This window comes from Mizuhopecten yessoensis, unplaced genomic scaffold (assembly GCF_002113885.1).
Source record: "Mizuhopecten yessoensis strain PY_sf001 unplaced genomic scaffold, ASM211388v2 scaffold193, whole genome shotgun sequence".
Taxonomy (NCBI): domain Eukaryota; kingdom Metazoa; phylum Mollusca; class Bivalvia; order Pectinida; family Pectinidae; genus Mizuhopecten; species Mizuhopecten yessoensis.
Genome location: NW_018403424.1, coordinates 190,574 through 208,292, shown reverse-complemented (window position 1 = coordinate 208,292; position 17,719 = coordinate 190,574). Strand labels below are relative to the sequence as shown.

Sequence of the window (17,719 nt, the reverse complement as noted above, 5' to 3'; positions counted from 1 at the left end):
GTCGTGATTACAGGGATCCTTACTGTTGTCAGTGTACTGATAGACCGGTGATCACAGGGATCCTTACTGTTGTCTGTGTACTGGGATAGGGTCGTGATAACAGGGATCCTAACAGTTGTCTGTGTACCGGTAAGGCCGTGATCACAGGGCTCCTTACTGTTGTCAGTGTACTGATAGGACCGTAATTACAGGGATCCTTACTGTTGTCTGTGTACTGTGATAGGGTCGTGATTACAGGGATCCTAACGGTTGTCAGTGTGCTGGGATAGGGCCGTGATTACAGGGATCCTTACTGTGGTCTGTGTACTGATAGGGCCGTGATTACAAGGATCCTTACTGTTGTCTGTGTACTGATAAGGCCGTGATTACAGGGATCCTTACTGTTGTCTGTGTACTGTGATAGGATCGTGATTACAGGGATCCTAACTGTTGTCTGTGTACCGGTAAGGCCGTGATCACAGGGATCCTTACTGTTGTCTGTGTACTGTTATAGGGTCGAGATTACAGGGATTCTTACTGTTGTCTGTATACTGTGATATGGCCGTGATTACAGTGATCCTTACTGTTGTCTGTGTACTGTGATAGGGCCGTGATTACATGGATCCTTACTCTTGTCTGTGTACTGATAGGGTCGTGATTACAGGGATCCTTACTGTTGTCTGTGTACTGTTATAGGGTCGTGATTACAGGGATTCTTACTGTTGTCTGTATACTGTGATAGGGCCGTGATTACAGGGATCCTTACTGTTGTCTGTGTACTGATAGGGTCGTGATTACAAGGATCCTTACTGTTGTCTGTGTACTGTGATAGGGTCGTGATTACATGGATCCTTACTGTTGTCAGTGTACTGATAGACCGGTGATCACAGTGATCCTTACTGTTGTCTGTGTACTGATAGGGCCGTGATTACAGGGATCCTTACTGTTGTCAGTGTACTGATAGACTCGTGATCACAGGGATCCTTACTGTTGTCTGTGTACTGATAGGGCCGTGATTACAGGGATCCTTACTGTTGTCAGTGTACTGTGATCACAGGGATCCTTACTGTTGTCTGTGTACTGTGAACTGTGATAGGGTCGTGATTACATGGATCCTTACTCTTGTCAGTGTACTGATAGACCGGTGATCACAGTGATGCTTACTGTTGTCTGTGTACTGATAGGGGCGTGATCACAGGGATCCTTACTGTTGTCAGTGTACTGATAGACCCGTGATCACAGGGATACTTACTGTTGTCTGTGTACTGTGATAGGGTCGTAATTACAGGGATCCTTACTGTTGTCAGTGTACTGATAGACCGGTGATCACAGGGATCCTTACTGTTGTCTGTGTACTGATAGGGCTGTGATCACATGGATCCTTACTGTTGTCTGTGTACTGTGATAGGGTCATGATCACAGGGATCCTCACTGTTGTCTGTGTACTGATAGGGTCGTGATTACAGGGATCCTTACGGTTATCAGTGTACTGATAGGGTCGTGATCACAGTGATCCTTACTGTTGTGTGTGTACTGATAGGGCTGTGATCAAAAGGATCCTTACTGTTGTCTGTGTACTGTGATAGACCCGTGATCACATGGATCCTTACTGTTGTCTGTGTACTGATAGGGCTGTGAGTACTGTGATAGACCGGTGATCACAGGGATCCTTTCTGTTGTCTGTGTACTGTGATAGGGTCGTGATTACAGGGATCCTTACTGTTTTCTGTGTACTGTGATAGGGTCGTGATTACAGGGATCCTTACGGTTATCAGTGTACTGATAGGGTCGTGATCACAGTGATCCTTACTGTTGTGTGTGTACTGATAGGGATGTGATCACAGGGATCCTTACTGTTGTCTGTGTACTGTGATAGGGTCATGATCACAGGGATCCTCACTGTTGTCTGTGTACTGATAGGGCTGTGATCACAGGGATCCTTACTGTTGTCTGTGTACTGATAGGGCCGTGATAACAGGGATCTTTACTGTTGTCTGTGTACCGATACGGTCGTGATTACAGGGATCCTTACTGTTGTCAGTGTACTGATACATGTAGGGCTGTGATCACAGGGATCCTTACTGTTGTCAGTGTATTGATAGGGCCGTGATTACAGGGATCCTTACTGTTGTCTGTGTACTGTGATAGAATCGTGATTACAGGGATCCTTACTGTTGTCCGTGTACTGTGATAGGGCTGTGATCACAGGGAGCCTTACTGTTTTCTGTGTACTGTGATAGACCCGTGATCACAGGGATCCTTACTGTTGTCTGTGTACTGTGATAGGGCTGTGATCACAGGGAGCCTTACTGTTGTCTGTGTACTGTGATAGACCCGTGATCACAGGGATCCTTACTGTTGTCTGTGTACTGTGATAGAATCGTGATTACCGGGATCCTTACTGTTGTCTGTGTACTGTGATAGGGCCGTGATTACTGGGATCCTTATTGTTGTCTGTGTACTGATAGGGTTGTGATCACAGGGATCCTTACTGTTGTCAGTGTACTGATAGGGCCGTGATTACAGGGATCCTTACTGTTGTCTGTGTACTGTGATAGACCCGTGATCACATGGATCCTTACTGTTGTCTGTGTACTGATAGGGTCGTGATTACATCGCCAATACATATATATCTGTATCATAAATTGAATTGAATTGATATCGGCCTATGCACTATTTATTTGGACAATGTTTTATTTTTAACACTTTTCAAAAGTAAAAAAAAACCTCCTATTGCATAATTTTTAATAGATTTAATAGAGTGTTTGTAAAAAAGTTTGCTCATACCAAGGCTAATTGATTACATCATTATTGTTGATTAAAGCTCACACTATTAATACTGAAACCAGTACTTCAGGAGAAGAAATGAAAGTAAACAGTTTAAATAAATCAATAAAGTATCAAATATTAAAATTAATACATAGATACATCTAAAACATTTAATATTATTTATAAACAATCATAATGTCATAAAAAATATATCATAATTTTCATTTTCAATTGTGCACCCCGTTTTGTTACATTCATTGGTTATTTCGGATAATGGTTCGTTTTGTGAATAAAGTTCTGTCTTTATCAACTCGTAAAAAAAAGATTTGATATATAGTTTATGAATTGTAGAAAAAAATACAATATGATATTTAAAAGCAATAGTTATTCAGAAGCAACTGTTATCGAGCATGCTCCAGATCTTAGTAAATAGCATTCGGTTATAACACAACTGTTATCGAGCATGCTCCAGATCTTAGTAAATAACATTGGGTAATAACACAACTGTTATCGAGCATGCTCCAGATCTTAGTAAATAGCATTGGGTAATAACACAACTGTTATCGAGCATGTTCCAGATCTTAGTAAATAGCATTGGGTAATTACACAACTGTAATGTCCACGACACACAATGTCAAATGCACGAATTATTCTAACGACATACCCCATAATGAAGTACATTGAATAATTTCGAAAGAGAATGCAATATTTAAACTATTAATCCTAGTATAATCAGAAGTGTGCGTTGTAAAATAAAACAAAGGAAACGTTCCTATAGGTATTTGTTCTCCAAAGCGTGAATGGTGTTGGGACTGTAATCCGGGTCAGAGTTATTGATCCGTGTTCTGGCACAGGTCAAGTGCTACTAAAATCCCACCTATTCCAGCCAAAACTCCACCGGTGATGGACAAACCGAATGACCAGCTCAGGTCCAGCTCGGTGTTTCCGAACTCGGTGACCTTTGCGCTCCAAATAATGGCGGATAGGATGATACTCGCAGCTAAAATGAAATAAAATACACATAATATAAATCTCAGGCAACACCTTCGTGTTGGGCTCAACACAAAAGTTCAACTGGTAATGTGTTCTGCAACTATATGTAATGCCAGGTCAGAAAATAAAGTTACAGAGTTCATTCTTCATCGCCATTTCATGATCAGTGGTCAAATGTCAAATTAAATAAGTTTGTCATAACTAGGGTCCCATATATATAAGTATCAAATCTGGGTCATTAAGGATAACGTGCATATTTGAAATGCATATCTAAGAAATATACATGCTTTTATTTACCAAAAACAAACAATGAAACGAGATGTTAAGAAATAGTTATGAGTTAATGAAGTAATATGATTTAACTTGAAAAGTTGAGGGGGGAACCAAAATCATATGAGTTATTTTTTATACTCAAGCTCGTTTTACATACTTTTGAAACTGTCTCATCAAATTAAGTTTTCAAATTATGTTATTTATTTAAATTAGTTTAACATGGTCATTTGCTATATATAATTGCTAACATCGTGTATGCAGTCTGTAATAAAAGTGGGAAAGTACATGTAAATACATAAATATTAGGACTATATTGATGGTCATTTACTATATTGTAAATACTTAATATGAATAGAAATGAACAGAAATCATGATACATGTATTATTCTTTTAAAATCTGTTTTTTTTAAAGAGGTATGGCGGAAAACTGCCCGTATTTCCCCAAGTCGGCATTTATGAAAACGGGGAAAAAAATTAAGGATTAAAACATTTCGGGTAGCAAANAACACTTTCCCATCCGAGGACCAACTTTTGAATAAACTTTTTGTGACCGTGATGTAATTTGCAAAAACAAATCGTATTACGGAAAAGTTGTCCTCCTTTGGGAAAGTGCTCAAAATAATGAAAAACAGGGGTGATCAAGTTTCTCTAAACTGCGACCGGTGTTTCTCGGGTTAAATAAGTTTGTAATTGCCAATATCTATATGTTCTATGTAGCCGAATGTGTAACGCAGTTTACTTGCGACTAGAAAATAAACGGTGCAGGTTCGAATTCTCCTTCAGTTTTTTTTTTAATATTTAGGCATGTGCTCATTTTCCTTAATAAGGCAATAGTGTTTTTTTGGAATCGATGGAAAATTTTGTTTTCATTTTAATAACATACCTATTGATTTATCAGTTTTGTTAGTAATAATTTCTTTACTATTTAGTGCGACATACTTCTATCGAAGCATGTCAACAAATCCCTGTACACGTGTACAGTACAGCTACGCTTTGTAGGTAAGACTATTTTTGATGAAATTTATGAATTGTTTTACCCTCCAACTGGCAATAGTAATTATATCAAGTGCTTAAACACCAACAAATATGTGGTCTGTTTACAATAATCTATTCTTAGACACGGGATTCCGATATTGCTACCTGTATAAAAAAAATACCTGAGGACGCGTCACAACAGTGCACGTTTGGATGCACGCACTAGCGTAACATAGCTTTGGGGAAATAGGCATAGCAACCCGCCATATCTCTTTATATTTCTTCAAATTTATTAAAGAAATATATAAAACAACTTCCTGTACATATTTGTACATGTATACACATATAGTTACTGACCTCCAACAAAGGCTGTTATGGCGGCGGCGATGAAAGCGACCTTGTGTGTAGCCTTAGACAATACTATCGTGCACAACACTTCCAATATGGCTGCGCCAGCAACAGCTAACACACCGATGATACCAAACGCCTGACAGGCTTTCACCCAATCCTGAACTGGAAGAACAAGGAATATAACTTATATTACTAAATTCATGTTTCTTTTCAATATATTTTTAATTGCATGCTGACGAATACATTACTTCTCGTTTAAGCGTTTCTATGCGTTGCCATAGATACATGTGTAGGAAAACAGAAGAGTTCCACTAGCTCTGGTGGCATTGATATCGATTTTTATTTACCCTCAATGCTGTTTTTAGTAAAACACGATTCGGATTTAAATGACGTCATTCAGAGGAGGCACTAGGAAATAAATTGTGATCGACATACATTTTGCACAGTTCATCAGTCATGAGACACACCTTATGTGCATTAAGTGCTTATGCAGGTACCCTCAACTGCATCTACGCTTAGAATTTCGAGATATTAATCAATCTTACACATCTAACAGAAAAAAAGAAATGCATATATAGAAATCTCACAAAATACAACCGACATCTTAGCCGGTATAGGTACACTGTAAGCCCCTGACTCTAGCAACAACGTAAAGTCTTTGGAATGCAAACACTCCAAAAACGTATCATTTGTTTGAATAAACTATTAAGCAGCAGGCTTGGGCACATCTTGGAAGTTTACACGTATTTGACCTACATATCTAATAGTTTAAAAAATACTTAGTGCATTTCTTAATCTTCCTGTACATATAATACGTCTTTAATTCTGATTTCAATTATTTGTCGTCATTTTTGTTTAGATTTGTCAATACAATGTATTTTTAACATAATCTGAGTACCGAACATTTAATTTGATCCCACTCAGTTGAGTTGTAAGGTGTTATTTATCAATTCACATCAAAACAATCTGAAAACTATCTATATCCCTAAATTGTCCAAAGGCTTGACAAAATAAGATGCTTGGCAACGGTGTGGCTATACCTAAACGAGACTTTTTAGTGGAAAATGAAATAAATCGGTTAAATGAAAGCGTAAGAAAATATTATTGCTTCATACGAATTTATGAGTCAATAGTTATTAACACACACGGACATCTTATAACAGAACAAAGAAAACATGTACACTCAACACACTGTAAAATGTATTGTGCATTCAAGCAAGGTTTGAGGGCTTTTATAAACGTTTTTCCTTTAAATTCTCTTGCGGCTGTATAATCGTTATTCAGTTTAAAAATAAAAATAAAATAAAATAAAATTTAGAACATTGAAGCAATGTAAACAAACCTTTAACGAATATAGCTCACTGTTCTTCATTTGTGTTCTATGTAGATTCATACGTAGTTTCAGATCACATACCGATATAAGATTGTCCACAGTGTTAACATATTCCAGTGTAAATAACATGCTTTGAACAACAGTTAATGTCTGATCTAATTTCTATTTTGGAACCATTTGTTAAGGTATTTCATACATGCCTTTGTCAGTGTATATAGTATGTGATGGGCTCATAACTTTTCCTCAAAATGAAAAAAATATGGAAGTTGGTTGGTATACCCATGTCAAGAACAATGTCAATAATGACCTTTGCAGAAATTCATTGTCGAATATAATCTTGATTTTTTTCTGAAAGTAACTTTAAAATGCAGAAATTTAGTGGCGCAAAATTGCATTGAATATTATAGTTCATGAAAACACTTACCTGTACATGCATATCCGTGTATTGACTATTATCGAGAAAAATGTAATAAAATACTTAAAATCTCAAGAATGATGGCATGTATTTTCATTGGATATTTTACAATGATACTAGTCAAGCCAGATTACCTGAGTGAGAACCTGAAGGTGTTTTGAATGGTGTACAGGTAAAATCTCACTTGCTTTGCATGCTTTTCCCAAACTTCAGGCAGCCTTGTTGGCTTTATGCTCAGTTGTGATTTATTCAGTGGAAATATATGCTATTATTCTGGAGATTTGACACATATTCTTACATTTTTCTCGATAATAGTCAATAAATGGATACTTCAGGAATGCATGTTGAGGTAAGTTTTTTTATTAATTCAATTATTCATTGCAATTTTGCGCCACTAGAATTCTGCATTCAAATGTTACTTTTCAGACAAAGTCAACTTTATTTTCAACAAATGATTTCTGCAAAGGACATTATTGACATTTTTCTTGACATGGGTATACCAACCAACTTCCACATTCTTATCATTTTGAGGAAAAGTTATGAGCCAATCTCATACTATATACACTGACATGCGCCTGTATGAAATACCTTAAAACGGAGTCTTTACATCCAATGATAATCTTCCATGTATATATAAATATATAAATATCAATAGAGATACATAGTTTTAAATGTTCTTGTGACGGTAAAAATATAAATAAAACAAAACACGAAGAAAATATCAATATATGAGTTCCCCTGATGAACCTCTAAAGAGGCGAAAGCCCTAGAGGGTACTAAGAAACTCTTGTCTTTTGTTATATATATAGATATAAATAAAAAAAACATTCAAAGTCATTGATGGTTAAATATAGAAAAGAAACAATTGAAAAGAGTTTCTTAGTACCTCCCTAGCTCTAAGAAATGCTTGTCGTTTGTTTTGTATAGATAGATATATATCCCACTTTAATGGCTATCAAACCGTTCGTTTGATATAAATGGAATATATTGATTTAACAGCAATTATTTTAGGGTCTAATATAGCATTCAATTAAAATATAAAACGATCAAGTATTCATTCTATGTGATATATTGCAAGATGACATGCGTAATGATTGTGAAACAATAGTTAGCTTTGGACAATCCATTGACACATACCATTGGGGTAGTTAGCACATTCACTGACTCCATTCACTTCAACACACAATTTCCAGAGTCCATATGACAAACTGGTGCTTACTGCCCCGGATGAAGCACTGTAAGAACTCCAGTTTGGTGTCGCTATTCCGACGATATGCAATATCAAGGCCAGAGGAAGAAGGATGAGGGCTATCTTTAACAAAGCGGATGAATCAGAAAAACCCATGATGAATTTGAGTCCACTTCCCTGGGCGTCTGTTTTCCTAATAAGTAGCTGGACGCCGACAAATTTCCAACTACCAGTTGATGTTCAGGTGCGTGGTGACAAATGCAAGCCTCTGATTGGGTTTTATAAAACAGCAAACATGCGCATTGGGTCTATCCGTACATTTCTTTTCGCCCTACCCCGTACACATATTTTTCGCAGTATTTCGTGTCTGTACATGCACTCAAGTACCTTCCGCCACAGAACGTTAGCTCGACGTCAATGCTGCACATTAACCTGTAGCCTACTAAGCATCTATTTACTTGTTTTCTGAAATTGGAAACGATGCATTTCGCGGAATCCATGTTAGTTTCAGTTTCGCTGACATGTGGCTATTGTTACAGCTCCTTCCTGACAGAAAACTTTTCAATATTTGTTGAAATTATCTCCTCGTTATCGACACACAAATGTGGTCAGGGTGATTTGCTTTGCCTTCAACAAAGCGTCGGGTAGATGACTCCCAAATTAGACGTGAAAATGTAAAGGGGTCACCTACCTGGCCACTTTGGTTTTAAAGTACTAGTATAAAGCTGACAAAAACGTATTTCATATGTGAAACAAATAAAGCTGCATTTGATGAATTTTGTTTATACAAATACGACCTGTAACCACTGAATTTATACAAATCAAACATAACTTTTGTAAAATATTTTTTTTTTTTACCAGGGCTTCAACTTTTCTTAATAGGGTTTCATGTTTGTGTACACTTTGCTATCGCTGTTAACTCCAAACAGAAAGGAAAAGTATAAAGTATTGAGATAATACATACATTTGTATCTTACTAGAAGTGGCAGCTTGACGCTGTGATAGCGAGCCCTGGCCGGTCGATGTTTATCGCTTTCCAGTAAATTCCTTCACAGAAAAGAACATATTGTCACGACAGAGTGGTTTATAAAAGAGACGATGGAAGTGAACACGGTATTGACAAGGTGCGAGGAGAACAAGTAGAAGGCGGTAATGTATTGGGTCATACTGTAAAAGAGTACATTGCCGAGGTGTGGAAACATTCGCGTTTTTCACGTTGAGTAAATTAGCCCGAAACTATTCACACGCGAGTATTTATTAATAAATTATTTAAGTTATAGATGTATATTATGGATATTACATGAGTTTCCATTTCATATGAGATTTATGAAACGAGTTTAAGATTTTTTTAATTTAGCGAGTCTCTGGCAATTTAAATGAAAAATTCGTGACGAGTTTCATAAATTTCATATGAAATGAAAACGAGTGTAAGACTTTTTTTATCACACAATCAAGTTTTGTGGCATTTATTCGTGTAAAACGACAATTTTCATGCAACGTTGAAATGTAAATAGCCGCCATTTTGACTCCAATGAGTAAGTCTGTGACGTCATGTACTTGTCCTATACGTGACGTCACAATCGAAATAATTGAAACTTACAACCAATCACAGAGCTGATAGGTCATATTACATTATTACATAATTCACTGACCTTTTCCTATATATGCCGAAATAACATATTTTCGACTATTTTGAGCATTTTCCCAAAACGTTACTTGCACCGCGCAATATTCCGGATTTGCCGTGCACTATTTGCGTTTGATATTGCACGGTTTTTCACAAACGCACGCTTGACTCAGATTTCCGACGGGCGGTTTTTTCAAGGACTGGACTCCGACATAGCCGATTTATTGGAATCAGCGGATACTAAAAACACCAAAAAGGCCATACAATATTTCGAACAAATACTTAGTTCTTTCTTCAGGGCAGAAGGATGTAGCTTGGAGATAATGACATCGAAAACCGAAGAAGAAATCAATGGGATTCTGAGAAAGTTTTCTTGCTGTTGTTATTGCTAATTCCTATGTTTACTACCGTTAGGTAAAACTGTTTAAGAGATAAAAACGACTTAGCATTTTAACACCTTTGTTTGAGTTTGATTATGTAATAAAACAAATATCTGATGGCTTACTGTATGCGCTAGTCCCGAATATTTGCCCCTCGGTGGTGGTAATCAACAAGTGTTATATTGCACTCGGCCTACGGACTTATCAAGTTCAAGTTCTTTATTCACCAAAAGTCTTAAGACTTATAGGTACAAAGCAATCATGATACATTGTACATGTATAATGTTATAGGAGAGTGACTATAAGCATACAAGTGCAAACTAAACAAAGAACATAATACAAAAGCACAAAAATTATAAATACGTGTAGCTAATTAATCAATTTCGCCGCTTAGTGGCTAGATATAAATATTTACCTAGATTTGACAACTCTTTGACATTATTTACAGATAAAAGTTGGACAAGTTTGTAAACAGAGGGACTCTTATAATAATACTTCTTTATATACTTTAACCTCAAATCATTATAAAAAGGACATACAAAAATGAAATGAAATTCGTCCTCGACGTCTCCCAAATCACATTTGCTACAGTTTCTATTTCTGCGAATGATATTATTGTGTCTACCCTTTTCGATATTCAGTTGATGAGACGACGTTCTAAATTTAGTTAACATATATTTGTATTTTGTTTCAATATGTTTACGGAGATAAAACTGAATACTATGACTGTCTATAAGATATTGATATAGTCTACCTTTTGATGAAGCTGCTATCTTTGCCAACATATTTTGCTTAGTAACATCTTTCAATCTGTGTTCAATAATTTCAAAAGTGTTTACCAATGGTAGATTCGATTCAAAAATATAACCAAGACCTAGGGCAGTTAATTCATTCTTAATGTTACAAATCCACGGATCATTCACGTTGACACATTCATCATAACAAGTTTTTAATATCAAATTATCAGATTTCGTCAACTTCAACCAATATTTGAATACTTTTAGCTTTCTTGTAACAATTAATGGTAGTCTACCCAATTCACAATAAACTAAATCATTGAATGTAGATTTACATACTCTAAGGACTTTTTTGCAGAAATTCAAATGAACTCTCTCTATATCAGGAGCTTTGTGAAACCCCCATATTTCTGCACCATAGCTTAAGATGCTGCCGACATCAATATCAAAGACAGAGCATTGGGTTTCCAAATTCAAACAATGGTTATTTAAAGAGGATGATAATGAAAATAAAGCCTTTCTTCCTTGGTCCGCTAAATGCTTTTGGGTTTTATAAAATTTACCATTATAATTAAAAAACATTCCCAAATATTAAAGACTTATAACACTTGTTGATTACCACCACATCGTGTCAAATATTCTGGACTAGCGCACAGTAAGTCATGAAATATTTGTATATTGGTTAATACGCAAACAAATATGAGATGGGTATATTCACTGGATAACACAGTACATTGTGTGATAAATGCTTATACCATTGCAAACGAGGGGATTTTATACACCGAGATTAGTTTTAAGTGTCACAAGGCGAATTTTTCCACACGCGAAAATTTCCATTTTTGTAGTATCATTGAATGCCCATTATGATAATCCGTCAGAAGAAAAACGAATCGATATCCATTGAATGATGTACTGAGCTTCATATCATTTCTAGTGATTTATTCACAAATCATTTTACTAAGTTCAACGAGGATCTTACACTTGACAATAAAGTTAACAGCACGGTTAAGAAGCACAATCGATGATAAGTCAGTCCCCGTGGTTGGCCATTACACTGAAACTTAAATTTAATCTGGGACGGTCTTTATGAAATACTAATTTAATAATGAGTTTCTGGTATGCTGCAGTCACAAGATTCAAATGTCTGACATTATAAAGTGATTTATAGTGATTACCACCTCTGCACATGGTACAAAAGAAGACAGTAAAGGCAAATATTTGCATCGTTCAAAATGCATGTCAACCAAATAGTATCAAATAAAATAAAATTGAAAATTCGTTAAAGACCCCCGCTACAATATGTCTTACATTGTATAAAACGGATGTATATAATTTTTTATTAATTCGTAGTAAAACCTGTTTTATTGCATATATTGAGCAAAAAGGTATTTAAATGCAATGGTAAAACGATAATTATTAGAATATTTTTTTTCAAAAAATGCCCTCAATCCAAATATAGTTTAAAATGTCTCTAAATATGTATTACGTTAGCCCTTTGTTTTACCTTTATTTCACAGCATGGAAGTTGATCGAACACCTCTCATTATACAGAGGTCAAGTAATTAATATATATAGATATACAAATTTCATATAGCACCCTCTATGGTTAGAATAAGCCACTCCAAAACGCTTTACAGTACATATATATACAATTTATACATTCGATACAATTTATACATTCGATACAATTTATACATCCGATACAATTTATACATTCAATACAATTTATACATTCAATAGAATCTATACATTCAGTACAATTTATACATTCAATACAATTTTCTATATCCATTAAATGATATATATATCAATACAACTTTGAGGAACTGTCTCATCAGGCGCTAACTACTAGTCATATGCCACCTGACGTTAATCATTCAAACGACCTATCAATATGTTAGGAAGGGTTGGATATAAATCCGAAATGTTCCAAAATATATAGCTTTCGAGCAGTGAATAATTTTTCGAACACACAACAGACATGAGCTAAGAATAAATATTAGAATTCTGACAAAGGTCTATTGCCATCAGTATTCCACCAACACCGGACAGAACGGCCCCAGCGATGGACAGCCCAAACGACCAGCTTAGGACAAGGTCGGTCAACTGTAGCTCGAATATCTTCGCGGCCCAAATGATCGCAGTAAGGATGATACTGCCAGCTAAAATGAATTATAAACATATACAATTATTAATCACATTAACACGAACGCAGATACGTGTAATTAAGGTTTGCATATAGCATTGAGAAATTATTTAGATAATATATATTTCTTTTTAATACTGCAGGTAAACACAAATAATGAAAAAAGAGGACACATTTCATCACTTATCATCTAGTGAAAACGATATATATAATAAAACCAACTTTACCAGTAGTGCTCTTATGGAAAAACAAATACACCCGCTCATGAAGCTTTCTACAAACTGTTATGGCAAGGGGAAACCGATAAAAACGTTTGGTTTAATTATAAAATTCAAGTATTTCTGCCAAAAATATCTTCAGAACTGGCACATTAAATAATTGATTTATAATACGTTGGTGACAAGGTTACACGTTATTGGATTGGGTGCAGCAATGACATTTACGCGATGGCTTCTGTTGGTGTATTAATGGTGTATTAATGGTGTATTAATTGTTTCGTAATTTTTCTACATAACACTTTACCAACCTCCAAGGAAAGCTAGTAATGTAGTGGCTATGAAGAAGATTTTGTGTTTGGACTTTGTCAGCAATACTGTGCACAACCCTTCCAAGATGGCCGCGGCAGAGACAGCCAACACACCGATGATACCAAACGCCTGACATGCCTTTTGCCAATCTTCCGCTGGAAAACCAAGTAATATATCATATAGGGCAACATTTCTTGACAAGATACCTTTCTATAAAAAAAAATTGTGTGTAAGTGTGTTTAAAAAAAAATATTGCAATTGATTATAGACGCAAGTAAGGTAATGCCAATCATAAAAATAGAAAAATAATGATAATATACAATATTTGTATAGTGTCCTATATAATTTGTAACTTACTCTAAAGCGCTTCACAACGCATGGATAATAGTATTATAAATGAAGTTATAATAGATAAACAAAAAAGGCATACGAATCATCATTATACTTTAAATAAGACGACAATTATCTCATTATGCATATACATGTAAACGAATGTATACAATATAAAGGCTGGTGTGTACATATATTTTTAAAATTGTATAAAGTGTTGAATATTGTACTCCAGATACGACGTTACGTTCGTTCGTTATAAGTTGTCGAAATGTATATGCAAACAAGAAAACCACTGATAAAAAACTTCCTTTCACAGTAAGACAAAGTGAAATTGTTCACAGGTTATGAATACCACACTTACCTTCTCCTATCTTGAGTTATTTTATTTTATTTATTATATCTCATATGCCGATAATTACCTATGCCACCCTCTTGTTCGAACTGTTAACCATAAAAGAGAAATTTCAGAAGCCATTTTGAACAATGATGTTGATATGTCACATCCAATTTTTTTTATCAAACGAATAATATAAACTAATATATTTTGATTCGAGTACATTTTCGAAAACTTTGAAAATCAAGATAGCTTTATCCTCAAAAAAGTTATAAAATTATTTTTCTGATACATTAATTTAACAACAAAACGCACATAGGTATAGAAACGTACAAGGTATGTCTAGGTGTTGTATATCCTTCAATCAAGCGAACACATTCAAGATCAGATAAATATGATATCAATGTCATGTATTCAAGATATCAAAATTCTACCGTTTTCCGTTTGCAATAGTTTTGTACAAAATAATACGTTTTATATATAATATAAAAGCAACCATGTGATAGTATTTAAATGATCGATACATACGTTGTGGATAGATGATACATTCGGTTTCTCCATGTACGGTGTTGCATTGTTTCCATAGACCTGCTGTCACTCTGAAGCTTATACCACCAGAGGAACCACTGTTAGTAGCCCAACTTGGAGTTGCTAATCCAACAATATGTAGTATCAATGCTAGAGGGAAAACGGCAAGGGCTGTCTTCAATAGAGAAGAGGAATCTGAGAAACCCATTGTACAAATGTAAGTGTCTGTCTAAGTATCTAGGCTTCTGGTCCGGCGAAAGACGATACTTGTACCTATATATATAGGACAGGATATGAGTCAAGGTCCAGATTTATAGGTTCAAATTTTAATCTCGTCAAGCAAGCGCAGTGTACAATTGGGACATTGTTATCATATTCTGAGAATCTCTTGAGTTGATTAACTTTTAGGAAGTGTTCTTGTATCGTTATGTTTAATCCTGATGTTGATTTTGTTATCTGTTTTCTTGAATAGAAACAATAGATGGATGAGTCAGAACACATGTTAGTATAGATTTCCTTGACACTTAGCTATCTTCTTTGAAAAGGGATTGATAACAGTACATGTAGAATTTGAAAAATACAGCGACACTGCTATTATACTGACTCGAATTACCTCCTATTGAAGTAATACAATCATATACAATGACACTGCTATTATACTGACACGAATTACCTCCTATTGAAGTAATACAATCACATACAGCGACACTGCTATTATACTGACTCGAATTACCTCCTATTGAAGTAATGCAATCATATACAGCGACACTGCTATTATACTGACTCGCATTACCTCCTATTGAAGTAATACAATCATAAACAGCGACACTGCTATTATACTGACTCGAATTACCTCCTATTGAAGTAATGCAATCATATAACAACACTTTGAATCAATAAAGTTATATTTATTAAGACTCCTTGAATCCGATCGCATCTACTGTAAATACCGACCCTACCAGGGATTACAGTTGATGTTAAAGTCACATGTATATCGACATCTTCGATTCAAAATAGATATATTTACATTTACACTGCGTGTTCATCTATGAGCATTATCTGAAGAAATTGCGTTCATAGAACTTTGAACGCAATTTAGTCCGCTTCATTTTGAAGTCTCGTCCCGACTCGATTAACATGAGACAACCGTTAGAAGCAAACATTTTGGGGACGTAAGGCTGTTCCAGGAATCTTGCTTTCGCTGACGACACAAACATTTCAATATCGAAAATATAAGGGAATATCTATATTTAAGTCAGTTATGACTAAACATTTAGAATGTTGATATAAGGCTGGAACAGTATTGGTTTTTTCAATGTGTATGTCTTAGCGGGCTTGTAACGTTTCATTGACAGTTGGTGTTGTTACACCTTTATAATTATGACTGGCGCGAGAGACGTACATCATTTTATGTTCTTGTTATGAGTTTCCGGTGAGAACTTTCCTCGTGCGAAAGGACTCGCTGCTGATGATTTATGGGGTAACAGTCCATAGCGTGAGTTTGCACATGATATTTTGGACATATATTGTTTTAAAACTACGATTAATGCGGCCGTGTAGCCATATACTGTTTTCCAAGTGAGCTATAGTGTTAATATCAATATTAATGTAAGCATGTAACGCACATAGAGATTACGTCTGTTATTTAGGTTATTGTTTACAGGGTAATCATACCTAGTCTGACTTATATCATATAAATAATGGGATATTGTCCATTTTATTAGATCCTCAAATACCTTTTGTTTGTATTGTAGGTTTTTACCCTCTCCGGGGTTTTTGTATACACTGAATAAAGACATTCGAAACAGTACAGTAAAAACGCTGGAGTACCCCATCCACAATATTCAGGGAGAAGCTGACGAGGCTGAGGCTGAACTCAAAGCTGTAATGGAATTTTCAGAGGGCAGTCTGTTACCGTCTTATCGGTCACCATTCCCATGTTCAGAAGTTGTTATAAAAAAGGAATCGGAACCGGAGAAACGGACCCGGATTACGGATTTCATCACTGTACAAAACACCTTATTGAAGGATACACATCAATCTGATATTGGAGATAGACTTCCTAAAATGAATATTCCTACTACAACTAGGAAATCAACTGACCAAGATACCAACCCCAGTTGGAAACCTCCCAATAGTACTCGTCATCAGTATGAGAGCTCGCCTATTCTCGACCCATGTGCAGAGCCATTTTTTACAACATCTTACCTTAGTCCAGACATTGAGAAGCCTCGCTCGGCCAATGATAGGCCAGTGATGTCTATACTCCGTCGTCCACTTGCGACACATCCGTACGAGACCCCGTCCGCTCCTATTCCAACCACAATCCCACGTAACCTTCTCAGTAACACTAGCCCTAAGGACAGATTTGATCGCCATGATCTCCACCTTACACATGATGTCTCGCCTGAGGGTGAATACAACCACCAGCCTACTGCGATTACGTATTGGCAACATGAGAACTCGCGACCACCTACCATTAATCGCGACACAGCTTCACATCCTCCCAAGCCTACCTCACTGAACGGCGTGCCAGATACACCGCCACAACCTCCATATATGGAAATGTGTTCACATTTTTCAAGGTCCATTGCAAGGAGAGATTTACTCTTATTAAGACTCACCATGTTTGATGACGTCCCGGAACACTTAAGAACTTGGAAAGCTAGTTTTCAAGGAATAACTAGTGACTTGAGAGTATCTCCACTGGAGGAAATGGACCTTCTTGTGAAGTGGTTAGGACCCGAATCCCGAAGTTTGCCCTCACCATACGGTCATCTAACGCCAGCAATCCTGAAAACGGGGTCAGGCGTGTGTGGGAACGACTTGA

The 17,719-nt window shown here is 36.1% G+C and overlaps 2 protein-coding genes across 2 annotated transcripts; both read right to left on the bottom strand.

Moving 5' to 3' along the window:
- Window positions 1–2,717: 2,717 nt before the first annotated feature.
- On the bottom strand, window positions 2,718–8,657 carry LOC110459277. The gene is made up of 3 exons (XM_021511495.1): window positions 8,226–8,657; window positions 5,347–5,502; window positions 2,718–3,748 (listed from the first exon to the last, which is right to left on the bottom strand). The coding sequence occupies exons 1-3, from the start codon at window positions 8,431–8,433 to the stop codon at window positions 3,579–3,581; spliced, it is 534 nt and encodes a 177-aa protein (XP_021367170.1). The 5' UTR covers window positions 8,434–8,657; the 3' UTR covers window positions 2,718–3,578.
- Window positions 8,658–11,945: 3,288 nt separating this feature from the next.
- Window positions 11,946–15,161, bottom strand: LOC110459196 (uncharacterized protein C16orf52 homolog). Its single transcript, XM_021511377.1, has 3 exons — window positions 14,890–15,161; window positions 13,694–13,849; window positions 11,946–13,183 (listed from the first exon to the last, which is right to left on the bottom strand). Exons 1-3 carry the CDS (start codon window positions 15,095–15,097, stop codon window positions 13,008–13,010), a joined length of 540 nt encoding a protein of 179 aa, XP_021367052.1. The 5' UTR covers window positions 15,098–15,161; the 3' UTR covers window positions 11,946–13,007.
- Window positions 15,162–17,719: the final 2,558 nt, after the last annotated feature.

What these genes read in the sequence shown, in the direction of transcription:
- LOC110459277 (XM_021511495.1), bottom strand. Translation starts at nt 8,433, where the DNA reads ATGGGTTTTTCTGATTCATCCGCTTTGTTAAAGATAGCCCTCATCCTT. An exon ending in ATGTGCTAACTACCCCAATG is followed by an intron (nt 5,503 to 8,225) that starts GTATGTGTCAAT and finishes TTGTTCTTCCAG; the next exon opens with TTCAGGATTGGGTGAAAGCC. An exon ending in CATAACAGCCTTTGTTGGAG is followed by an intron (nt 3,749 to 5,346) that starts GTCAGTAACTAT and finishes ATTTCATTTTAG; the next exon opens with CTGCGAGTATCATCCTATCC.
- LOC110459196 (XM_021511377.1), bottom strand. Translation starts at nt 15,097, where the DNA reads ATGGGTTTCTCAGATTCCTCTTCTCTATTGAAGACAGCCCTTGCCGTT. An exon ending in ATGTATCATCTATCCACAAC is followed by an intron (nt 13,850 to 14,889) that starts GTATGTATCGAT and finishes TTGGTTTTCCAG; the next exon opens with CGGAAGATTGGCAAAAGGCA. An exon ending in ATTACTAGCTTTCCTTGGAG is followed by an intron (nt 13,184 to 13,693) that starts GTTGGTAAAGTG and finishes AATTCATTTTAG; the next exon opens with CTGGCAGTATCATCCTTACT.